At 41.6% G+C, this 25,889-nt stretch overlaps 1 protein-coding gene and 1 pseudogene across 4 annotated transcripts; both read left to right on the forward strand.

The window, feature by feature from the left end:
• ZNF607 (zinc finger protein 607) lies at nucleotides 1–24,421 on the forward strand. Of its 4 annotated transcripts, none has more exons than XM_007996632.3 (5): nucleotides 1–2,712; nucleotides 8,486–8,567; nucleotides 10,376–10,502; nucleotides 12,524–12,622; nucleotides 21,731–24,421. In XM_007996632.3, the coding sequence occupies exons 2-5, from the start codon at nucleotides 8,559–8,561 to the stop codon at nucleotides 23,584–23,586; spliced, it is 2,091 nt and encodes a 696-aa protein (XP_007994823.3). In that variant the 5' UTR covers nucleotides 1–2,712; nucleotides 8,486–8,558; the 3' UTR covers nucleotides 23,587–24,421. The 4 variants fall into 4 exon arrangements, with proteins under 4 accessions (XP_007994823.3, XP_007994826.3, XP_007994822.3 ...); XM_007996635.3 differs by having other exon boundaries at nucleotides 12,527–12,622; XM_007996631.3 differs by lacking the exon at nucleotides 1–2,712 and adding an exon at nucleotides 5,656–5,896.
• On the forward strand, nucleotides 24,393–25,029 carry LOC103235494 (prohibitin 1 pseudogene; annotated as a pseudogene).
• Nucleotides 25,030–25,889: the final 860 nt, after the last annotated feature.

The raw sequence follows: 25,889 nt of genomic DNA on the forward strand, positions 1-25,889 counted from the left end.
TTCTTTGTATATTCTAGATACAAATCCCTTATTGAATACATAGTTTACAAACGATTTTTCTCATTCTTTGGGTAGCTTCTCACATTCTTGGTGGATTTTGAAGCACAATGTTTTACAATTTATGTCCAATTTCCTTTTTTGATGTTGTTGCTTGTGATTCTGATGTCACAGTTAAGAAACAATTGCTGACTATAGAGTCCAGAAGATCTACGCCTACATTTCCTTCTAAACGTTCTACCGTTTTAAGTCTTTACGCTTACACTTAGGTGTTTGATCCATTTTGAGTTGATTTTGTAGATTGCGAGAGGCAGGGAACTCAATTCATTATTTTCTGTGTGCATCTCTAGTTCCGGTCTTTGTTGAAAAGACTACTCTTCCCTTCCTTAAATTGCCTTGGTATCCTTGTTGAAAATAACATGTGGAACCGGACACGGTGGCTCACACCTACAATCCCAGCACTTTGGGAGGCCGAGGTGGGAGGATCACCTGATGTCGGGAGTTCAAGACCATCCTGACCAACATGGTAAAACCCCGTCTCTACTAAAAATACAAAATTAGCCAGGCGTGGTGGCACCTGCCTGTAATTCCAGCTACTCAGGAGGCTGAGGCAGGAGAATCACTTGAACCTGGGAGGTGGAGGTTGCGGTGAGCCAAGATCACGCCAGAGCAAAACTCCATCTCAAAAAAAAAAGAAAAAAAAGAAAAAGAAAATAATATGTGGAGTCAATTTAATCCATTGATCTATGTGTGGTATTTCTGAGGGATTACTCAGGAGATTCAGGAACAACAAATCCAAGAACTAATTAAGAGAGGAAATAAGTGATCAATAAGTTCTTAGATTGTAACTTTAATAGTTTTTTTTTTCCTTGACTATTTGTATTTTTGAATGGCGAATTTTTAGTTTTTGTTCCTTTTCCTCTTAGAGTACAGACAAATATTTTTCATTTTAAAATTAATTTTATTTATTCATTTTTTTGAGACAAGGTCTTGCTCTGTTGCTCAGGCTAGAGTGCGGCAGCACTATCATACCTCACTGAAGCCTGAACTCCCAGGCCCAACTGATCCTCCTACCTTTGCCTTTGGAGTAGCTGGGACCACAGGCGTGTGCCACCACACCAGGCTAACGTTTGTTTTTGGTAGAGCTGGGGAGGAGAAGAGGGGTGTCTCACTATGTTTCTTAAGCTGGTCTTGAACTTCTGGCCTCAACTGATCCTCCTGCCTTGGCCTCCGAAAATGCTGGGATTAAATGCGTGAGCCACCGTGCCCGGCCTGTATTCAACAATATTTTATTAAGCCAAAAAAACAGGAAATCTGGACTATTATCTATTTGTCCGTTTTAGCTGTTGTAAATATTTCCCCCAAATTTACTTACCTAAAAATTTTTCTTATATTCATTGTTTACCATTTGGAAATTTTGGATGCTTATAAGTAACTATCAAGATTTACAAAGTATTACATGAAGATTCAAAACAATTTTTTTAATTTCTTATTTTATGTTTAAGAAGCCTATCCCAGAACAAAAATAATAAAACTATTTAGCAGTTATTTCTTCAGATGATTTTTTAGTCAAGTTTTTAGTCAAATGTATTCGTGTCCAAAGATGAAGAACATAATAATGTCATGTATTGAAAAATGTAATGGAACTTCAAATCCTCGTATAGGACGTGAGTCCATTTACCTAGCACTTGATGAGACAACCTGGGCCTGTCGAGTGGTATTAAAAGTCCCGGTCCCAAGTGTTACCAAGGAGGCCGGCGCCATCTCAGGGGCCATGACGGTTTCGGCGCCCCACCCTGAGGAGCTTACACCCCTCCAGCAGGTGATCCCTTCCGAGGCTACCTGGATCGCTTTCCACTGAGACTCGCCTTCTTCTGGCCCTGAGAACGCATGTCAGGGTCCCCAGTAGCAGCCGATATGCGCATGCGCACTCCTAGGCAAGGCGGCCACTCCCAGAAGTCTCCGGGGCTCGGGCGTTGGGAGGGGCGCGCCATCCCAGTGGTCACCGCCGTATTTCTCGTAGGTTTTTAGGACTCTGGACCCCACTTCTCACCCGTGCCTGCAGTCCTGACAGTTCTGGCCTGGACTACATATTCCACAGGCAACGGAGAAAACTCGGACCCTTGGCTCCGGTTCCGGGACCTCTGGCTCTGCGCTGCGCGAGACTTGGTTTTACCTGAAGAAGGCGGCGCAGGTCACTGCGGGAGCCTCTGCAGCCCCAGCCCGCCGCCCGCGTGGGACCCTGCGTGGCGGTGAGAGTAGGGCTGCAGGAGGCGCTCAGAGCACGGAGGCCCCAGGCGCGGGCCGGGCGAGTGTCCCGCCTCCTCAGGCCCTAGGGTGCTGGAGATGCGGAGGAGGGGCCCGTCTCTAGGAGACAGGCGGGGAGCGTGAGAGACCGCGCAGCGGCGACAGGACCCGCGTGCCTGTGTGACGTGGGTGCAGTTGTGGGACTGTGAGGGGTGCGTGGTCGACCTTGTGTTACCTGGACATGCCGTGCGTGTCCTTTGCAAAGCGTGCTTCGCAGGGTTCTGTGGGGTCTGCTGACTCTTGGCTCCAGGTTCCCTGCTGCTTCCTGTGCCTTCTTCTCAGCCTAGTACGACTACAACAGAGAAATGGTCCCAGTGGGAAATCAGATACTGAGTCTTAGATGAAGATTTCCAGTGAGAAGAAGCAGATAGGATGGGAAGCTTAGAGAAGTAACTGCCCTTAAGACAGGTATGATAGATTCTGTTAAATAAAAAATTATTCGGTGACACTTGTTAAAGCATGCAAAGAAGCCTTTATTCAGGACCATCGTGGTAGGTATTGGGACCCCGGCTGTGGGATTTTGCAGTGGGTAAGAAACACTGAGCTCAAGTCCGAATTCAGCATGAACAAGTGGGAATTTATAGCCAAGAAGGTTAGGGATCACTGGATGAGAAATTACTAAGAGGAAATGTCTGGGTTAAGGAAGATTCTGACTAAACGCAGCTAAAAGGATTATTTCTGGAGAGAGAGAGACCTGGGTGATAAGACTTTATCACCTGGGGGACGGTGGAGGATGAAGATACAGAGGCGAAGGGGTCTTGCTAAACTGACTTAGAATAGTTCTTTGCTATAGCCAGATTTTACAGTGAAGTGTACAGATGGACCTAGCTGAAGATGTAATAGCCTGACTAAAGTTTGGCAGAGTTTGTCAGTTTCGAGTGTAGGATTCCCTCCTGAAAAGGGTTGTTACTCCGCCCCCATCTCCCGGTTCTTGGAGTTTCATTTACATGTTTAACAGACACCGCCTTCTTGAATTCTGACCCTAAGAACCTGCAGTGAAGGATGATTGCAGATTCCATCCAACATACTTCCTTCTGGTTATGTGTATGAAATTATGCGCCTGTAGTCTTGGAGGGGGGAAACGTAAGCGCTAAGTATTATGAGGCAATTTTGGATATTCCGTTTTGGATTTCTGTAGATCAAAAGCAACAAGAATATGAACTTAACCGTGTTGTGAAGGAAGTGAGCCAGAATTTAAGTTTTCCAAAACAGGAATTCTCAGTTATTGGTGTACTGTCTGTAGACCAGTGCCCTTATGGGCATAAGGGACATCACAAACCCCCTGAAATTCTCTAAAGAATTGCTGCACATGTTTGTTAATTTGCATTTTTCAAGGATGTCCATAATCCAGATTATTTAGACTTGAGTTTTAGATCTGGAATCAAGGAGTTTTATACCTTTGAATGGTTTTGCAGAAAACTATTGATCAAGATTATAGGAATGGTTAAGAAAATTATACAACATCCATGGGATCGGATATTATACAGATAATAAGATTTATGTTTGTAAAGAATCTGTCACAGGAAAAATAGCTGTGATCTAATGTTTAACACTGTTTAGACTTACAGTGATGGATCACAGTTCTCAAAATGTTAAACTATACATGCAGCTCATTTTTAAAAAATGGAATTTTGCAAAATTTTTGCAAGGATTGTATCCAAAATGATTATTTAATTGGTTTTTCAGAGAAGAATGGAAGGGTTGTGGCCACATTTATTGAGCATATAATGTGTGCCCCAAATTACTTGACCTATTCTGTGTACCTGTTCCCATTAAACGTGCAGAAGACATTTCCCTGTCCATTTAGGAAAGAATCTTTGTAGTGAATTGTTTCTAGTTATGTAGAAGAAACACAGCTAAAGGCTGTTCAAGAAGACAAAGTGTTACATGTTTTAGGCACACTGATTTTTCATTCTAGGCCTAATATTTAGATTTCTTTTATGACACATGCACCCTCTCCCCGTAATGATACTTCTAGAAATAGTTTATTACTGCTTTGAAATATCTTGAAGTTATATTTATGATGATGGAATTAAGGAAGGTTCATCACAAAAATTTCATTCCCTAAGATAGTTTCGAAGAAGAAAGTTAGAATAACCCAAACCTCCCTGCCCAGAGATAATCACTTTAAAAATGTGGGTGTATATGTTTTCAGTTTTCATGCGTGAGCACTTGTGTGTGGTTTTGTCTTTACAGAAGAGAATTAATGAAATAGACAAAGACTCCAATTTTAGTTAGAAAAAGGAATCTAACCCAACCGTGGATATAAAACCAGTATGATGAGACACCATTACTTTGGACTGAGCTCCTGCACTAGGCTCCAACAGACCAGACTAAACCAAAATGAAGTTACTCATACTAAAAGCCACATTACAAAACTGAAACTTTAAGGGAACAGGTAGAGTGCCAAACAGATCAGTTTTTCCTGAAAACAGGAGATTCCAGCCTACCTGAGTCAGCATAATAAGGAAATGACCTCCGCTTTAACCCTTGCAGAAAAAAGTAAACTGAAGTAGCCTGATGGTCACCAATTTTTTTTTCTATAGTTCTCTTATTTGTTCCCACCTTACAAAATCCACTGTTTCTCCATTGCTCAGTAGGAGCTCTTATGGAGGCTACCCCTTTCATGAATCACAAATAAAGCCCATTAGGTCTGTAAGTCAGTGTGTTGTAACTGAGTCTTTTGACATGGGATTTCATATATCCCTGCATATTAAGAGGAGAGCGAGCTACCAGGGACCTCCTTCAGAGGTGAAAAACAATCCAAGTTTTTACACCTTTTAGGTATTAAAAATGCAATTTAAAACTTAACAGGGCACGAATTATGAAGTAAGACATCCTCTGAGAATTAGTAATTTATACAAAGTTACTGCAGAAAAAAGCATGGTAATCTGTGATTTCCAGATGTCTTGCAAGTATGGTAATATTTCCGAAGATAGTTCAGTAATAATAATAAATAGGTATTGTAATATTTACAAATACTTACATAAATGTTTGTATTTGGCAGGAAAATAAGATTCATTCTCCTTAATATTCTTGACCTAGTACTTTATTAGATCCAGTTCTTTGAATTTATGTGAGGCTGAGTGGTATCTTGTTTTCTGTACCTGCTGGGGACTGAGGAAAGGGGCATTTTCTCCTTACTTAACCTGATCATCTTTAAAACAAATTTTTTTTTTTTTTTTCAGTTGGAGTTTCAGTCTGTGGCCCAGGCTGGAGTACAATGGCGCGATCTCAGCTCACAGCAACCTCCGCCTCCCGGGTTCCGCAATTCTCCTGCCTCAGCCTCCCGAGTAGCTGGGACTATAGGTGCCCACCACCACGCCTGGCTAATTTTTTGTATTTTTAGTAGAGATGGGGTTTCACCATGTTAGCCACGATGGTCTTGATCTCCTGACCTCGTGATCTGCCCACCTCGGCCTCCCAAAGTGATGGGATTATAGGCGTGAGCCACCGCGCCCGGCCACCCTATCCCTTATTTGCTGATGGGGAAACAGGCACTGAGATGTTAGCATCTCTCATAGGGCACAACTCGGTATCACTTTTGAGAGTGAGAAGACAGCCCGTCTTCCTAATTTTACCGGGATACCAGGTAACTAATTTGTGTATACTTTTTGTTGTTGTTTGCTTTTTGTTTGTTTGTTTTTGAGACAGGGTCTCACTCTGTCACCCAGGCTGGAGTGCAGTAGCATCATCTCGGCTCACTGCAACCTGTGTCTCCTGGTTCAGGCGATTGTTGTGCCTCAGCCTCCCAAGTAGCTGGGATTACAGACGCCTGCCACCATGCCCGGCTATTTTTTTTTTTTTTTTTTAATTTTTAGTAGAGACAGAGTGCATACGTTTTTAAATCTGTCTTATTTAGTAACTCATCCTTGGTACTATTTTCCTTTGATTTATGATTTAAAATCAATCTTACTAATAATGGCATAGGTTGTTACCATAGTCGGGAGAATAATATGTTTAAACTACTCTCTACTGTGTTTTAATGTTTGTATTTTTAATTTCAATAGTCAAAAATTATCTTTGATGAATGTATTGTACATATTGGTTGTATACTTCTATAGTTATTTCCTTTTAGAAATTCCTACAAGTGAATTTTGTGGTAAAAAAAAAAAATCTTACTTTTGGGCCGGGCACAGTGGCTGACGCCTATAATCCTAGCACTTCGGGAGGCTGAGGCGGGCAGATTGTGAGGTCAGGAGTTCGAGACAAGCCTGGCCAACATGGTGATAACCCCGTTTCTACTAAAAATACAAAAATTAGTTGGACGTGGTGGTGGGCGCCTGTAATCCCAGCTAGCTACTCTGGAGGCTGAGGCAGGAGAACTGCTTGAAACCGGAAGGCGGAGGTTGCAGTGAGTCAAGATCACGCTACTACACTCCAGCCTGGGCAAAAGAGCAAAACTTTGTCTCAAAAAAAAAAAAAAAAAAAAAAAAAAAATCAGACTTTTATTAAGTGCTTCTAGTATGCCACACTTGAAAATTGCAGTATTTGAAATGGGACAATCACTTAAAAGATAAAGAGTTGCTTCCTTTGAAATATAATCTATGAAGGCAAGTCAAATCTGAATAGGAGGAAGTTTAAGGCAGTATGTGATAGAGTCCATTTGGAGAGATTTAGGTGACCTACGTGGTGATGTCACATAACAGAGACATCAGTCTGACTATAGCAATAGTCAGGCTATGAACAAATTATACTGAGTCTGTGGGCTGTGTATGGTGATAAACAGGTTTATGCTATATCTTTTAAACCTTGTAGTTTTCACTGTATTGATATTGGATGGAAAGCAAAATTAATTGCATGAGGAAATTCAGCAGCTATCTGGAGGATATCCTGACCTACCTGCCAGATTTAGGAAAAAAATAAACCCTTCTGTTAAGAAGACCTGAAGTAAAACTGTATTGAGGCCATCATCCATTCACAGAGAAGATTACTCAGGGACAGATCCCCATGCTGTTGGAGACACAATTCTAACATATCTAAGAACCAGTGATGAAGTGAGTTTAGGTTTGGCGACCCAAAAAAACCCACAGAAGATAAGCCATTCAGTAAAATGATTTTAAATTTAGAGAAAACATAATTTTGTTGAAATTCCCACCTTAACAAATTGGAAACACATACACGTTTCAAGTTAATATGTCCATGCTTACAATAATTACGAAGGAAACATTAATAATGAAAAAATCAAGAGCACACAAAAGTATAAGGAATGCTGTTTATCAAACTCCGATTTTGGGAAGTTGCTAAGCAAAGGTTTATTTACTTTTCCTTTAGCTTTATTTAGTTGTTTCATGTATTGAGCCAAAATGGAATACAAAGTGAGATATAAGCACTATAACTATAAGCACTTTTTGGTTTCTTGGAGACAGAGTCTCGCTCTGTCACCCGGGCTGGAGTTCAGTAGCACAATCATGGTTCACTGCAACCTTGAACTCCTGGGCTCAAGTGATCCTCTCGCCTCAGCCTCCCGGGTAGCTGGGACTACAGGTGCATGCCACTTTGCCTATTTTATGATTATCTGTCTGTCAGCCTTTCTCTCTGTATTGATGGATATGTATTTATATATTTTACAAAAACAAATGTATTGGTCAGTGTGATCTTTCTGTTGACATTGTTTCTGATATTTTTCATGTCCTTGAATTTTTCTCAATTTCACATTTAATGACTACTTTGTATTCTAGGACAGTGATAGTCTGTTATATATTTAACTAGGAAGCTTTGCTAGGCTCAGAACGCTGAACAGTCACTATCTGTCTCCAATATCTTGACCAATTTCACCCAATTTCAAGACTAAAAAGAGGTTCTGATATGGATGATGTGCCCTGTTTTTACCTTTAAAGGAGGGAATGGAAAGAGGTAGATCTGCTCAAAGCAAGACAGAGCTGCCTAATCTGAGGTCCACATCTGCCTCACCAACATCATACATTGGCCAGAACATTTCCCACTGAATTATCTGGGTCTGGTTTCCATGACAGTATGTTTCTGATGTATAACTCTGTGTAGGTGAGACCCTTGGGTAGTCAGGGAGGAAATGGGTTTATCCAGAATCTTAATCTTCCCAAATTGTATGTAAGAGGAGGTAGTTTGGAACTTGGAATGGAAGAGGAAAACAGCACTATTACCTTGAGTCCTATGGGGAACACTGAAGCACAGCTGGTCTCAAGGTCTTCTCTTCTTTCAGGTCTTGGTTTTTTGACTTTGCTCTTCTGGTAGAGAAACCCTGAGGACTGATCAACTCTTGCCAGTCTCAAACCATGGCCTGTGTAAGTTGATATTTCTCGCCATGTTGATGTGTGTGTGTGATTTTTTAGGTCATGTACGTCTTTTCATCATTTTTCCTGAAGTTACCTTCGTGAGAGGGTGCTCAGTTAACCTAATCCCCAGTTCTCATTCTTCCCGTAAAATATGTACCACGTCACCCAGCATCCTCGCTAGGTGGGCCACTGCAAATTCACTAGCGTTCGTGTTGTTATTGACCAAATTACTCAATGTCCTCTAGGTGCCCATTCTTCTATTTTGGGCAGTGATACAGAGGAAAGGAGTCAAGTTCTTTGAGTACAGATATACGCGTTTCAGGTCGGTTTTGTCATTTGTTGCAATTGAGACCACAGTTCCATTTGACCATCCATGGGAAGTCTTTGAAATTTTCCAGACATTTGAGTTTTTCAGCTAGATAAGGTGGAAATTGGCACTGAAGGATCCAAATCTTCAGGTAGGATAAAATCTCATGCTTCGTGTGATTAGTCTATTGGATTGGAACTTGTAAACACAGAAGTCGTGGATCTGGATAAAAAGTCCTGAAAAACAAATACCATAAAATAATGATGTCATGATAAAATCCTTTGTCAAAACAAAAATGCTCATGGTGAGATTTGACGTAATGAAGTACTTGATGCTTGAAGAGATTATTAATTTTAAGGAAACCTAGTTTTCTGGAGTCAGACACGCGAGTCAGATGCACTACTGTTGCCCCACGAGGTCACAGGAAACCTAGTTTTCTAAAATTGAGAATCTGTACCATATTTTGCATAAAACATCTCTTAATTAAAAATTTAAGTTCTCTTCCAAGTCAAAATATTCCTCAGTTAACATACATTGATTGAGAATTTATGAGGCAGATACCACCAGGGCGTTATGTGCATAATAATGATTTAGTTTAATAGAAAAACATTATTTTGTCATTTTCAAAAGGGTCAGATACCTAAGAAGTGTCCCAGAACAGGCAGAAAGTTTTGTCTGTGTTTCAAGCTTCTTCAAAAATATGCATAAATTCTACTTCTTTCCCTTCCCTGATAGCATATATTTCTGGTCTGTGTGCTGGTTATCTTGCTCTTCTGCTGCAATGCAGTCCTTCATCTCCTCCACTCCATTTTCGTTTTTCTTTTCTTTTTTCTTTTTTTTGAGACGGAGTTTCACTCTTGTTGCCCAGGCTGGAGTGCAATGGCACATTCTCAGCTCACCGCAACCTCTGCCTCCCAGGTTCAAGCGATTCTCCTGCCTCAGCCTCCTGAGTAGCTGGGATTACAGGCATGTTCCACCATGCTGGCTAATTTTGTGGTTTTTTTAGTAGAGACGGGATTTCTCCATCTTGGTCAGTCTGGTCTTGAACTCCCAACCTCAGGTGATCCACCCGCCTCAGCCTCCCAAAGTTCTGGAATTACAGGCGTGAGCCACCGCGCCTGGCCATGCACTCCATTTTCTTTTAATTTTTTTGAGACGGAGTCTCGCTCTGTTTCCCAGGCTGGAGTACAGTGGCCTGATCTCGGCTCACTGCAACCTCCACCTCCCAGGTTTAAGTGATTCCCCTATCTCAGCCTCCCGAGTAGTTGGGACTGCAGGCATGCACCACAACGCCTGGGTAATTTTTTGTATTTTAGTAGAGACGGGGTTTCACCATGTTGGCCATGATGGTCTCAATCTCTTGACCTCATGATCTGCCCGCCTCGGCCTCCCAGAGTGCTGGGATTACAGGCGTGAACCACTGCGCCCGGCCCCTCTATTCCATTTTTTAAGTCTTTTCTTTAATTTCCCCAGTAATACGTGGGTTTGCTGTTTCGATTTGCTGTTTCAGGAATCGATAACATTCGGGGATGTGGCCATAGACTTCTCTCATCAGGAGTGGGAATATCTCAACCTGGTTCAGAAGACCTTGTACCAGGAGGTGATGATGGAGAATTACGATAACTTAGTCTCACTGGGTATGTTTATCAACCTGCAATGATTTAGAATAATTTAGAATCATCTGTTCTGTAGAATACATTCTTTTTCTGTTGTGATTTTCAGGGCTGCCTTTTAAGAAACTAAATTTGTTTTCTCTATTTCTATTGAGGTGGTTTCAGCTTTGAGTCAGCAATGGCAGCTCCTTTCAACACTTTCATCTTCTCGTATCTTTCGGTGACATTCACTCCTCCCTCTGATATTTCTTTTATTTGTCTCTTTAACCCAGAAAGTGGGTTGAACCAGTGGTTTAGCTTAGAATTTTCTGATGTTCATTGTAGAACCATTGTCAGGGCGTTCAGGTTTCTTATTTATTTTGTGTACAGAATTGCTTTAGTGCTCCATTTTATTATCTGATCCATTTGCAGCGATATTAATTTGACAGAAGGTGCTGAATTGCTATTATTATCAAAAGAGATAGCCTGTTCATATAGTCATAGAGTGGTGGATTGGATAAATTAAACTTACTTAAAACTGAGGAGAAAACAGTCCATTTCCTGAGACAGAATTTATTTGATTTATAGTTGAAACTTACAATCCATGAAAATTACGTGTAAAATGGGATGAATATGCTATAGATATCTCTTCTTGTATACTCTTAGTAAAATAACTGCAGTAGCGTAATGTGAACAGCTAGCATTGTGATTTCCACACAGACATTTTTCTAAGTACTTTACTCATATATCAAGTAATTTAATACTCCCAACAGCCTTACTATTTTCCCAATTTTATAAGTGAGAATACTGAGCACAGCAGTGTAAGTAACTTGCCCAAGATCACACACAGCTGGAAAGTGACAGAGTCAGGAATTGATCCCAGGCTGTTTTTTTTTTTTTTCTTTTTTTTTTTTTTTTTTTTGAGATGGAGTCTTCTGTCACCCAGGCTGGAGTGCAGTGGTGTGATCTTAGCTCACTGCAACCTCCACCTCCTGGGTTAAAGTGATTCTCCTGCCTCACCCTCCCTAGTAGCTGGGATTACAGGCACTACCACCACACCCACAGCTAATTTTTGTATTTTTAGTAGAGATGGTTTTGCCATATTGGCCAGGCTGGTCTCCAACTCCTGACCTCAGGTGATCCATCCACATCAGCCTTCCAGAGTGCTGGAGTTATAGGCATGAGCCACCACACCCAGCCAATCCCAGGCTTTAGAGTATGTGTTTTTTTTTTTTTTTTTTTTTTTTTTGGAGACGGAGTCTCGCTCTGCCGCCCAGGTTGGAGTGCAGTGGCGCGATCTCGGCTCACTGCAAGCTCCGCCCCCCGGGTTCACGCCATTCTCCTGCCTCAGCCTCCCGAGTAGCTGGGACTACAGGCGCCGCCACCTCGCCCGGCTAGTTTTTTGTATTTTTTTTTAGTAGAGACGGGGTTTCACCGTGTTAGTTAGCCAGGATGGTCTCGATCTCCTGACCTCGTGATCCGCCCGTCTCGGCCTCCCAAAGTGCTGGGATTACAGGCTTGCGCCACCGCGCCCGGCCTTAGAGTATGTGTTTTCAACCACTTTATGCTTGCTTACTGCAGTTAGAGGACATATACGTTTAAATTTCTTTTGAGGCCAGTCATGGTGGCTCATGCCTGTAATCCCAGCGCTTTGGGAGTCCAAGATGGGCAGATCACGAGGTCAGGAGTTCGAAACCAGCCTGGCCAACATGGTGAAACCCCATTTCTACTAAAAATACAAAAATTAGCCAGGTGTGGTGGCGCATGCCTGTAATCCCAGCTGCTCAGGAGACTGAGGCAGGAGAATCACTTTAACCTGGGAGGCGGAGGTTGCAGTGTGCCAAGATCGCACCATTGCACTCCAGCCTGGGTGACAGAGCGAGATTTTTTGAAAACCAGCAAACAAAAAGATTGACTCTCCCTGGGTGATCTTTTTCTTATTTCTCTCACTCTTCTCTAAAATCTTATTCTGTATCACTTTGACCTTTCATTTTTTGCAATTGTAATTTTAAATTTGACCTTCAAATTTGATTTCTGTATTTTGTGGCACTTCTTTTCTTTGTAAGCAGGACATTCCATGTCTAAGCCAGATTTAATCACCTTATTGGAGCAAGGAAAAGAGCCATGGATGATTGTGGGGGAAGAAACAAGAGGAGAATGTACAGGTAAGAGGAAGTCAGGCAGGGGCAGCCATTTTTGTATGTAAATAGCCCTCGTGGAAGTGGTCATCTCATTTGGTAAACGCATCCTTGAAACATTAGTCATAAAGTTCCCTCCTCAGCAAGGAGGCTTCTGATGTGGAGAAGAAATGGATATCTCAGCATGAAATAGCCAATGAAGGCCCAGCGCAGCGGCTCACGCTTGTAATCCCAGCACTTTGGGAGGCCGAGGCGGGCAGATCACCTGAGGTGATCCTCCACAGTAGCTAGGACCACAAGTGCATGCCACCACATCTGGTCATTTTTTTTTCTTTAGAGATGAGGTCTCCCTACATCGCCCAGACTGTTCTCGAACTCCTGGGCTCAAGTGTTCTTCCTGCCTTAGACTCCCAAAGTGCTGGGATGGTAGGTGTGAGCTACCATGCCTGGCCCAGAATTGTTCTATATCCCCTGCCCAACCTTTTTTTTCTTTTTTTTTTTTGAGATAAGGTCTCACTCTGTCACCCAGAGCAGGAGTGCAGTGGCACAGTCTTATCCTCTGCAATATCTGGGACCACAGGTGTGTGCCACCACACCCAGCTAATTTTTGTATTTTTGTAGAGACAGGGTCTCACTATGTTGCCCAGGCTGCTCTGGAATTTCTGGGCTCAAGTGACCCGTCTCAGCCTCCCAAAGTGCCAGTATTACAAGTGCAAGCCACCTCGCCCGGCCTGTTCTATATCCTCACTGTGGTTATGAACAACTATGTGCGTTTTTCAAATCTCATAGAACTGTATATCAAGAAAAGTGAATTTTGGCCAGGCTCTCTGGCTCACACCTATAATCCCAGCACTTTGGTAGGCGGAGGCAGGCAGATCACTTGAAGACAGGAGTTCAAGACCACCCTGGCCAACATGGCAAAACCCTGTCTCTACAAAAAATATGAAAAATTAGCTAGGTGTGGTGGCACTGCCTATAATCCCAGTTACTTGGGAGGCTAAGGTGGAAGGATTACTTGAGCCTCGGAAGCAGAGGCTGCAGTGAGCCGAGATCACAACATCACATTCCAACCTGGATGACAGAGTGGGACCCTGTCTCAAAAAAAAAAAAAAAATTAAGAAATTCTTGTCAAGGTTACAACCTGAGCCGTCTGGCCACGGTGGGGAAGAGAGTGCTAATCATAAGATTACAGAAAGCGTCCCCTCTGCAATACCTTATCTCCTTATCAACAGAGCTACAGAATAAAAATTGTGGATTCCAACTGAGACCTGCAAGACAGTCTCCATTTAAGAAAGAATTGCTAGGGAAACCCAAAGACAAAAGAGAAGACATAAATAAAAACTGGAAGAATTGAAACTGTAACACAAACAGCTACAGCACACAGTGAACACGGCCTAACTCCCAGGCAGACAAACCTCAAACTTTATGCTGAAGGTGTATTCACCTCAGTTCCTATTACGGGACACATCGCGGCCAGCTATTTCTTTCTTTTTTCTTTTCTTTTTCCCTCCCCCCTCCCCACTTTCCTTTCCTTTCTCTTTCCTTCCTCTTTCCTTTCTCTTTCCTTTCCTTTCCCTTTCTCTTTCCCTTTCTCTTTCCCTTTCCCTTCACCTTACCCTACCCTTCCCCTTTCCTTGCCCTTCCCTTCCCCTTCCTTTTCCCTTCCACTTCTCTTCCCCTTTCCCTTCCCCTTTCCCCTTCCCTTTCCCCTTCCCTTCCCCTTCCCTTCCCTTCCCTTTCTGTCTTTCCAGACGGAGTCTTGCTCTGCCACCCAGGCTGGAGAAAAGTGGAGGGATTTCGGCTCGCTGCAATCTCCACCTCCTGGGTTCAAGCAATTCTCCTGCCTCAGCCTCTCGAGCAGCTGGAATTACAGGCGCCTGCCACCATGCCTGGCTAATTTATATATAATATATATATATTTTTTGTAGAGGTGGGGATTCACCATATTGGTCAAGCTGGTCTCAAACTCCTGACCTCAAGTGATCCGCCTGCCTCAGCCTCCCAAAGTGCTGGGATTACAGGCATGAGCTACCGCACCCGGCCATGTCCAGCTTTTTCTAACAAAAATTACAAGGCATGCTGAAAATAAGTAAACATCATTAAAAAAAAAAAAAAAGGATTGAAACCAGACCCAGATAAGGCAGAGATTTTGGAATCACCTAACTGTGAATTAATAAATTAACTTATTTATTTATTTAGAGACAGAGTCTCACTCTGTTGCCCAGGCTGGAGAGCAGTGGCGTGATCGTGGCTTACTGCAACCCCCGCCTCCTGGGTTCAAGCAGTTCTCCTGCCTCAGCCTCCCAAGTAGCTGGAACTATGGGTGTGCTGCCCAGCTAATTTTTGTATTTTTAGTAGAGACGGGGTTTCACCATGTTGGCCAGGCTGGTCTCAAATTCCTGACCTCAGGTGATCTGCCCACCTCGGCCCCCTAAAGTGCTGGGATTACAGGCCTGAGCCACCGCGCCTGGCCCATCAACCTGTTTTTTTTTTTTTTTTTTTTTTTTGAGACGGAGTCTCGCTCTGTCGCCCAGGCCGGAGTGCAGTGGCGCAATCTCGGCTCACTGCAAGCTCCGCCTCCCGGGTTCACGCCATTCTCCTACCTCAGCCTCCCGAGTAGCTGGGACTACAGGCGCCCGCCACTGCGCTCGGCTAATTTTTTTCTATTTTTTAGTAGAGACGGGGTTTCACCATGGTCTCGATCTCCTGACCTTGTGATCCGCCCGCCTCGGCCTCCCAAAGTGCTGGGATTACAGGCGTGAGCCACCGCGCCCGGCCTCAACCTGTTTTTTTTTTTTTTTTTTTGAGCCGGAGTCTCGCTCTGTCCCCCAGGCTGGAGTGCAGTGGCGCAATCTCGGCTCACTGCAAGCTCCGCCTCCCGGGTTCACGCCATTCTCCTGCCTCAGCCTCCCGAGGAGCTGGGACTACAGGCGCCCGCCACTGCGCCCGGCTAATTTTTTCTATTTTTAGTAGAGAGGGGGTTTCACCATGGTCTCGATCTCCTAACCTTGTGATCCGCCCGCCTCGGCCTCCCAAAGTGCTGGGATTACAGGCGTGAGCCACCGCGCCGGCCTCAACCTGTTTTTATACAAAGTGTTTGGGTTATTGATTTAATTACTTTATGAGAACACAAGGGAGAAAGAAGGGAGCAGATGTGGAGGAGAGATTTCGAGAAAGGAAGAGAAAGAAATATAGATTTATTTTTCTTTTTCAGATTTTCAGTTTCTTAACTAAAAATTGGTGGTTTGTATTTTTCTTGGAAGTTGAACATTCATCTAAGTTTTTTTGGGGGGGGGGATGACAGAGTCTTGCTGTCTTGCCCAGGCTAGAGTGCAGTGGTGCAATCTCGGCTCACTGCAACCTCTGCCTCCCAAGTTGAAGTGATTCTCCTGCCTCAGTCTCCTGAGCAGCTGCGACTATAAGCGCCCGCCACCATGCCCAGCTAATTTTTGTATTTTTAGTAGAGAGAGGGTCTCACCATGTTGGCCAGGCTGGTTTCAAACTCCTGACCTCAGATGATCTGCCTGCCTCAGCTTCCCAAAGTGCTGGGGCGTGAGCCACCATGCCCGACCCTGGCAAACTGTTTTCTGAAGGGCCTGACCAGCTTAAATTATTTACTGGATGGTAGTGTTCATCGCTTTATCTACTTCTTAGTCAAGCTTTGGTGGTCTGTGTCTTTCAAGGAATTTGTTCATTTCATCTAAGTTATCAAATTTATTGGCATGGGGTTCATAATACTTTATGATTTATAGTGATAATCCCTTTTTTATTCCTGAAATGGGTCATTTATGCCTTCTCTCCCTTTCTCTCCTTTGGGTGGAGGTTTATCAACTTAATTGATCTTTTCAAAGAATCGGCTTTTGGTTTCATTGATTTTTTTTTTTATTGATTTTCAATTTTCTATTTTACTTTTTCTGATGATTATTATTTTTATTCTTCTTGCTTTGGGTTTGATTTGCTCGTCTTTTTCTATTGAGGTGAAGATGAGGTGTTTTTTTGTTTGTTTGTTTTTGTTTTTTTCTTTTTTTGAGACAGAGTCTCGCTCTCTCGCCCAGACTGGAGTGCAGTGGCGGGATCTTGGCTCACTGCAAGCTCCGCCTCCCGGGTTCATGCCATTTGCCTGCCTCAGCCTCTTGAATAGCTGGGACTACAGGCGCCCGCCACCAGCTAATGTTTTGTATTTTTAGTAGAGATGGGCTTTTACCGTGTTAGCCCAGATGGTCTTGATCTCCTGACCTCGTGATCCGCCCACCTCGGCCTCCCAAAGTGCTGGGATTACAGGCGTGAGCCACCGTGCCCGGCCAACTGAAGTCTTTTTTTGTTGTTTTTTTATACTAACATAGATGTTAGTGTTGTAAATTTCCCCTAGGTGGTTCTTTATTAGTTAGTATTCCATAAAATTTGATACATTGTGTTTCCATTTTGATTCAGTTCATATTGCTTTCTGATTTCCTTCTTGATTTCTTCTTTGACCTGTGGTTTATTTAGAGGTGTGTTGGTTTGTTTTCCAAACAGTTAAGGATGTTTCATTGTTGGTTAGTGATTTATAATTAGCACCGTTGTGATCAGAGAACATGCTTTTTATGACTTGAATTATTTTAAATAATAATTGAGATTTGTTTTATGTACTGTATGGGCCCTCTTGGCAAATATTCCACATGTGCTTGAGAATATTGTATATGTTGGTGTTGGGTGGATGTTCTGTCAATATCTCATGTAGTTTCTTGGTTGATACTGTGCAAATCTTGTATATCTTTACCATGTTTTTGTGTACTTGTTCTGGGAATTGTTTCTAGAAAAATATTTCCATTTCCAGTTATATTTTTTCTTTTTCTTTTTCTTTTCTTTTTTTTTTTTTTTGAGACAGAGCCTCACTCTGTCACCCAGGTTGGAGTGCAATGGTGTGGTCTCAGCTCACTGCGACCTCTGCCTCCGGAGTTCAAGTGATTCTCCTGCTTCTGGGTTCAAGCGATTCTCCTGCTTCTGGGTTCAAGTGATTCTCGTGCTTCAGCCTCTGAGTAGCTGGGACTACAGACGTGCACCAACACACCCAGCTAATTTTTGTATTTTTATTAGAGACGAGGTTTCACTATTTTGGCCAGGCTGGTCTCAATCTCATGACCTCATGATCCGCCCACCTCGGCCTCCCAAATTGATGGGATTACAGGCGTGAGCCACTGCGCCTGACCAATTTGCAGTTATGTTTTATTGTTACCTATTTTTCATTGCATTTCAATCAGTTTTTGTTTTATATACTTTGAGAGTGTTATCAGGTGCATAAGTGGTTGGGAATTTTATGTTTTCTTGATAGACTGATCCCTTTTATGTTATGACATGCACCTTCTTGAATCTTCCTATTTTCCTTTGTCCTGAAATCTATGTTGTCTGATATTAACATAGCCCACCATTTGTTTGGCTTGTTATATTGATTCTATCCTTTTACTTTTAATATTTTGTGTCTTTAAAGTATGTTCCTTGTAGCCATTACATAGTGCACAAGGGTTCCAATTTCTCTGCATTCTCTTCAACATTAGTTATTTTCTGTTTTTTGTTGTTGTTGTTGTTTTGTTTTTTTGTTTTTTAACCAGTAGCCATCCTGATGGTTTTGAGATGATGGGTCATTCACTATGTTCATCTTTGCCTCTTAAAGTGTTTTGACCCTATACATTTTATGTAATTATTAACATGATTACATTTAGGTCTACTACTTTACTTTTTTTCTCTATTTAGTTTCTCTGTCCATTCCTTTTGTAGTTTTGATTATTTCAATTTTTGTTTGTTTGTTTTTTGCTATTTATTTAAATTTACCTATTGGCCGGGCTCAGTGGCTCACGCCTGTAATCCCAGCACTTTGGGAGGCCGAGGCAGGCGGATCACCTGAGGTCAGGAGTTCGAGACCAGCCTCAACATGGAGAAACCCCGTCTATACTAAAAATACAAAATTAGCCAGGCGTGGTGGTGCATGCCTGTAATCCCAGGTACTCGGGATGCTGAGGCAGGAGAATTGCTTGAACCTGGGAGGCGGAGGTTATGGTGAGCTGAGATCGCTGAGCAACAAGAGTGAAACGCCATCTCAAAAAATAATAATAATAATAAAATTTTTTTAAATAAATAAATAAATTTACCTGTTGACTTTTGGGTTGTATCTCCTTGAGTAATTTATTTTAGTGAGTGTTATAGGGATTATAGTATACAATAAACATCATGTTTCACCATCTAGATAGAGTTGTTCCTTCTCAACAAATGTATAAACCTTGTGTTTTTATAGGTTTATATCCATCTTACCCTTCACGTTATAATTTCCATGTATATCACATCTTCATATGTTGTAAACCTCACTAGGCAGTGTTATTAGTTTTGCTTTTGACAGTCATATTAAAGAACTTAAGGAGCAAAAAATGATTTTAGGTATTTATATCATCATTAGTGATGCTTTTCTTATATTCTGAAGATTCAGATTTCTCTTTGGTATTATTTTCTTTGGGCCTAAATAACTTGTTAGCATTTTTTGTATAGTAAGTCTGATGGCAACAAAGTATTTTAATTTGCTTTTATCAGTAAATGTAATGTATCTTACTTGGCATTAAATGAGCATCTTAATTCTACAAATTTCTTTCACTAAATTTGGGTTGTTTTCAATCGCTATTTCCTGAGATATTTTTCCTGCCAAAATCTTTGTTTTTTCAGTTTATAATTTCAACCATATCTTTTGATTTATTCCCACAGCTCTTTACAAATGTTTTCTTCTTCTTCTTCTTTTTTTTTTAATTTTTTATTTCTGAGATGGAGTTTCACTCTTGTTGCCCAGGCTGGAGTGCAATGGTACAATCTTGGCTCACTGCAACCTCCGCCTCCCAGGTTCAAGGAATTCTCTGCCTCAGCCTCCCCAGTAGCTGGGATTATAGGTGCCTGCCACCATGCCCAGCTAATTTTTTGTATGTTTAGTAGAGATAGGATTTCACTATGTTGGCCAGGCTGGTCTCGAACTCCTGACATCAGGTGATCCACCTGCGTCAGCCTCCCAAAGTGCTGGGATTACAGGCATGAGCCACCACACCCGGCTAAAATTTTTTAAACCATTTTTCTCTCTCCATTTCAGGTTGAATAATTTCTGTTGATCAATCAAGTTTACTGACCCTTAGTGATTATATGTTTCAGTTGTATAATTTGCATTTTCATCCTTTTCTGTCTCCCCACTCGTGGTTATAGCTCCTATGTTGTCTGTCATTTCCAGTGTGTTTTTCTAAGCTAGCATGACAGGCATCAGCCATTGAGCCTGGCTCCAAACCTTTGTATGCTACTGTTATAAATAAAGTTTCAATGTCGCAAAAGAAATAGCACTCAAATATAAAATTTTCTTTTTTTTTAATTCTCGGCAAGACAAGGTACTTGTATAGAAGGGTGCGCTCTCACCGATGGAGCAATGGTGGGTGCACATTTGGACAAGGGAGGGGAAGGGGTTCTTATCCCTGAGGCACATGGCCCCTGCTGCTGTGTCCTTCCCCTATTGGTTAGGGTTAGACCGCACAGGCTAAACTAATTCTGATTGGCTAATTTAAAGAGAATGACGGAGTGAGCGCTTTGGCAGGTGTCAGGGCAGAGCCGGTATAGCCCATAACAGGAATGAGTTAGGGTGGAGCAGGTGATCAGAATGATTTAGGGTGGAGTAGGTAATCGAAAAAGGTTGCTTTACGAGGAAGTTTAAATGTAGAAGGCAAAGAATTGAACATACTGATATATTAATGTTTTGAAGAGAAATTTAGAATTCATATTCAACACTACTATTTTTATTGTTTTGTTTACTCACAACTCTAAGTCTTTGAAGACTTCCGTTCTTTTCTTTTATATTATTTTCGGGTTCATGTTACCTGTTCCCTTCCTGAATTGTTTGTTTCTCTGCAATATCTTATGTGCATAATTTTAAAATTTAGATATTGAGAAATTACAAGATAGGTGGTAAAATGTGCTCATTATAACTGTCTTTTTAGCAGCTTTTTGTATTTCATCCATGGCAATTGACTGTTTAGACTTTTCACTTTTAGGGTCACCTCTGAGGAATATTCCTACAAAATTATTCATTGTTTTTAATACTTTCAAGATATGTATATATACTCTTATAATTTAAATAAAATCTCTGTTTCTTATTTTCCCTTCTTATTTTTATTTTTATTATTTTTTGGTTGCTTTAGCTCATATTTCACCCAATGATTTTTGTAAACACCATGTCTTTGATTTAGGTGTTGACACTATTCTGTTTCCTAACCCATCACATTCTGCTTTTATCTTTATTTTTCTACTTTCCTGTACCTTGCTTTTAAATTCCTAAATGTTGGATAGTGATCTTTAACTTATTTTCTTTCCTTTTTATTGAGATAAATATTCAGTCTTTGAATTCCCTGCCTGCTGATACTGAATGCCCATGATTATGATGTGTACCCATTTTCTCCACCATGATTTGTTTACCCTTTATAATTTCCATGTATATCACATCTACATATGTTGTAAACCTGATCATTCTTCAGTTACAGTCTTCCCTGAAAGATGGGTGTTCCCACAACTGTAGTTTATTCCTTTCTATGTATGACCATGTATACTTCTTTTCTCTATATATTAAATAAGATACTGAGTTTTTATTTAGTTATCTCACCCTGACTTTTTTTTATTACTTCTGATCCTACAGATGTTCAATCTGCTGGAATTCTTCCATTTTACTCTTCTATTTCCATATCAATATTTGCCTGTTTTCTTAGCATATGATATAAATTTATACAGAGGGGGTGTGGTACAGCTGGTCAGTTCTGTCATTCTAGAGCCAGTTATGCATATGTGTTAATAAATCTGCATTAAATTGACAGCTTGAAATTGCCCTCAGTGGGAATATTTATACCAGAGATCTTGGCAAACACTACAAAACAGGGCTGTGTGTGTGTGTCTTTGTGTATGGGTGCATGTATGTGTAAGGTTGCACTCCTCCTGTAGAAACTCATTTTTTGAGCTCTCCTTTCATTTTTTATATTTTATAGCTGTATTTTTGAGTTCTCGGCATCTGTAATAGGTGAGAATTTCTCTTAATTCTACAATACATTGACATTTTCTCATCCAATAAACAAAATGTTTTTATTATATGTCTTCTAGATTTGGATTCAAGGTGTGAAATAATCAGCGATGGGAAAATGCACCTTTATAGGAAACACTCATCTGTTACTCTCCATCAGAGAATTCATAATGGACAGAAACCATACGAGTGTAAGGAATGTCAGAAGGCCTTTAGTCATCTTACAGAACTCATAGTACATCAAAGAATTCATACTAGTGAGGAACCTGATCAATGTGAAGAGTTTGGGAAGGCATTTAGCCATCTTACAGACCTTAGAGAGCATCAGAAAATTCATGCTCGTGAGAAACCTTATGAATGTGAAGAATGTGGGAAAGTCTTCAGTTATCCTGCAAACCTTGCTCAACATGGGAAGGTTCATGTTGAGAAACCCTATAAATGTAAAGAGTGTGGGGAAGCTTTTAGGACTAGCCGTCAACTTACTGTACATCACAGATTTCATTACGGTGAGAAACCCTACGAATGTAAGGAATGTGGCAAAGCCTTTAGTGTGTATGGACGACTTAGTCGACATCAGAGTATTCACACTGGTGAGAAGCCCTTTGAATGTAACAAATGTGGGAAGTCCTTTAGGCTCAAAGCAGGCCTGAAAGTACATCAGAGTATTCATACTGGAGAGAAGCCACATGAATGTAAGGAATGTGGAAAGGCCTTTCGTCAGTTTTCCCACCTTGTAGGTCATAAAAGAATTCATACTGGAGAAAAACCCTATGAATGCAAGGAATGCGGTAAGGGCTTTACATGTAGGTATCAACTTACTATGCATCAGAGAATTTATTCTGGGGAGAAACCTTATGAATGTAAAGACAATGGGGAGGCTTTTAGTAGTGGCCATCAACTTACTGCACCTCATACATTTGAAAGTGTTGAGAAACCTTATAAGTGTGAGGAATGTGGGAAAGCCTTTAGTGTGTATGGACGACTTACTCGACATCAGGGTATTCATAGTGGTAAGAAACCCTTTGAATGTAACAAATGTGGGAAGTCCTTTAGGCTGAATTCATCCCTTAAAATACATCAAAATATTCATACAGGTGAGAAACCCTACAAATGTAAGGAATGTGGGAAGGCCTTCAGTCAGCGTGCACACCTTGCCCATCATAACAGAATTCATACTGGTTACAAACCCTTTGAATGTAAAGAATGCGGGAAGTCCTTTCGTTGTGCCTCATATCTTGTCATACATGAGAGAATTCATACAGGAGAGAAACCCTATATATGTCAAGAGTGTGGGAAGGGTTTCAGTTATAGCCATAAACTCACCATACATCGCAGAGTTCACACTGGTGAGAAACCTTATGAATGTAAGGAATGTGGGAAGGCCTTTAGTGTATCTGGACAACTTACTCAGCATCTGAGTATTCATAGTGGTAAGAAACCCTTTGAATGCAACAAATGTGGGAAGTCTTTTAGGTTCATTTCTGTACTTAAAGCCCATCAGAATATTCATAGTGCTGAGAAACCCTACGAATGTAAGGAATGTGGCAAGGCCTTTCGTCATGCCACAAGCCTCATATATCATGACCGAACTCATGCTGGTGAAAAGTCCTATGAATGTAAAGAATGTGGGGAAACTTTTAGTCATGCTTCACATCTTATTATTCATGAGAGAATTCATACCAGTGATAAACCCTATGAATGTAAAAGATGTGGGAAGGCATTTCGCTGTGCCTCATATCTTCTTAGACATGAAAGGGTTCATGCTGATGGAAATCCCTATATGTGTGAAGAGTGTGGGAAAGCTTTTAATAGTAGCCATGAACTTAGTATACATCATAGAGTTCATACTGGTGAGAAACCCTTTAAATGTAATAAATGCAGAAGGTCCTTTAGGCTTAGATCCATCCTTGAAGTACATCAGAGAATTCATATTTGATAGAGAAACTATGGCATATACAGGTAGTAAAGAAAGCACATTCTGTCAATTGATTTATCCCACTGTACAATTTGAAGACAATGTGGAATGGCTTTGAGATACAGTTCAGTTTTTGTTAGGCATCAATTTGTATTGGTGTGAACTTTTCAAAATGTAAATACGCAGTTTCTTTGGTAAGAACTGTGCTAACTCAGATTCAGAGAATTTATTATGTATTTTTTTAATAACATAAGAAAACTTTTTCTGACATTCCTCTAGTTTTGGATTGCCAAAATAATCATAGTAGAAGAAAACTGAGAGAATGCAGGAAACCATTCTTTATACTTGCATGTAAACATCTTGCAGCAACAATCATTTATTGTTAAACCTGGGAAAAGTCATTAAACAGGAAACCTCTGTCGATATAAGCGATGATGGGAAAGGCTATTTAGCCATTCTGCATATTTAATGCTCATGATCGATGTCCACTTCTTATAGCTGGGATGATATGGGGGAAGATACTTATCCCTTCCGGGGATCATATATAAATGGTGATAGTAGTACCTACAGTATAGTGCTGTTAGAATTACATGAGTTAGATGTGAAAGTCAGAGTGGAAGCAGGTGTGAGAGGGTCCCGCAGAAGAAAACATGGCTGCCAAAGTGTTTTGAGTCCATGGGCAAGTTTGGCCTGGCCTTAGCTGTTGCAGGAGGCATGGTGAATTCTGCCTTATATAATGTGGATGCTGGGCACAGAGCTGTCATCTTTGACCAATTCCGTGGAGTACAGAACGTTGTGGTAGGGGAAGGGACTCACTTTCTCATCCCATGGGTACAAAAACCAATTATCTTTGACTGCTGCTCTCAACCACATAATGCGCCATTCATCACTGGTAGCAAAGATTTACAGAATGTCAGCATCACACTGCGCATCCTCTTCCAGCCCATCGCTAGCCAGCATCCTCTCATCTTCACCAGCCTTGGAGAGGACTATGATGAGCCTGTGCTGCCGTTCATTACCACTGAGATCCTCAAGTCACTGCTGGCTTGCTTTGATGCTGGAGAACTAATCACCCAGAGAGAGCTGGTCTCCAGCCAGGTGAGCAACGACCTTATGGAGTGAGCAGCCACCTTTGGGCTCATCCTGGACAACATGTCTTTGACATATCTGACCTTCGGGAAGGAGTTAATAGGAGCAGTGGAAGCCAAACAGATGGCCCAGCAGGAGGCAGAGAGCGCCAGATTTGTGGTGAAGGCTAAGCAGCAGAAAAAGACGGCCATCATCTCTGCTGAGGGTGACTCCAAGGCAGCTGAGCTGATCACCAACTCACTGGCCACTGCAGGGGACGGCCTGAGCAAGCTGTGCAAGCTGGAAACTGTGGAAGACATTGCATACCAGCTCTCACGCTCTTGGAACATCATCTGCCTGCCAGTGGGGCAGTCCGTGCTCCTCCAGTTGCCCTAGTGAGGGCCCAGCCTACCTGCACCTCCGTGAGGCAACTGGGCCACAGCCCCGATGATTTGTAATACCACCTTCTGCCCTCACCCCAGAAATCACTGAAATTTCATGATTGGCTTAAAGTGAAGGAAATAAAGGTAAAATCACTTCAGCTCTCTAAAAAACAAAAGAAGAATTACATGGGTTAGTACATGAAAAAATTATGGGAAACTACATGGAATATACTGTTACGTTCAATAAACATTAGCTTCTATATATAATAATATCATTACTTGTGTTATTTTTAGTGCATTTTGATGAGATGAAAACCATTAACCATTCAGATTTAATGAATTCAAAAGAGTTTTATGGTTTTTAAATTTGAATTCGTTCTGGGTAAACTTAATAAGTAAAAACCATAAGAGGGCTTTCATTCCGATATGTTTAGGTGAATCAGACACTTAATCCTGGAATGAAATTCAGATGTAAGCTGGGCAGTGTGGCTCACGCCTGTAATCCCAGCACTTTGCGTGGCCAAGGCAGGTGGATCACTTGAGGTCAGGAGTTCAACTCCAGCCTGACCAGCATGGTGAAACCCCATCTCTACTAAAAACGCAAAAATTAGCTGGGCATGGTGGCACACTCCTGTAATCCCACCTAGTCAGGAGGCTGAGGCAGGAGAATTGTTTGAACCCGGGAGGCAGAGATTGCTGTGAGCCGAGATCATGCCGCTGCACTCTAGCCTAGGCGACAGAGCAAGACTCCATCTCAAAAAAAAAACAAAAAACAAAAAACCCTGCTTGAGAAAGCTCAATGCTGTTCTGAAAACATACTGTTCCAGCCCAAACCTGAAACTAGTGATAGGTCCTTAAGCCCCCTCTTGAAGC

Source organism: Chlorocebus sabaeus, chromosome 6 (assembly GCF_047675955.1).
Source record: "Chlorocebus sabaeus isolate Y175 chromosome 6, mChlSab1.0.hap1, whole genome shotgun sequence".
NCBI lineage: Eukaryota > Metazoa > Chordata > Mammalia > Primates > Cercopithecidae > Chlorocebus > Chlorocebus sabaeus.

Excerpts from the sequence above, each read along its gene's own strand:
- ZNF607 (XM_007996632.3), top strand. Across the intron at positions 10,503-12,523 it reads CGATAACTTAGTCTCACTGG|CAGGACATTCCATGTCTAAG; the intron begins GTATGTTTATCA and ends TTTCTTTGTAAG. Across the intron at positions 12,623-21,730 it reads AACAAGAGGAGAATGTACAG|ATTTGGATTCAAGGTGTGAA; the intron begins GTAAGAGGAAGT and ends TATGTCTTCTAG.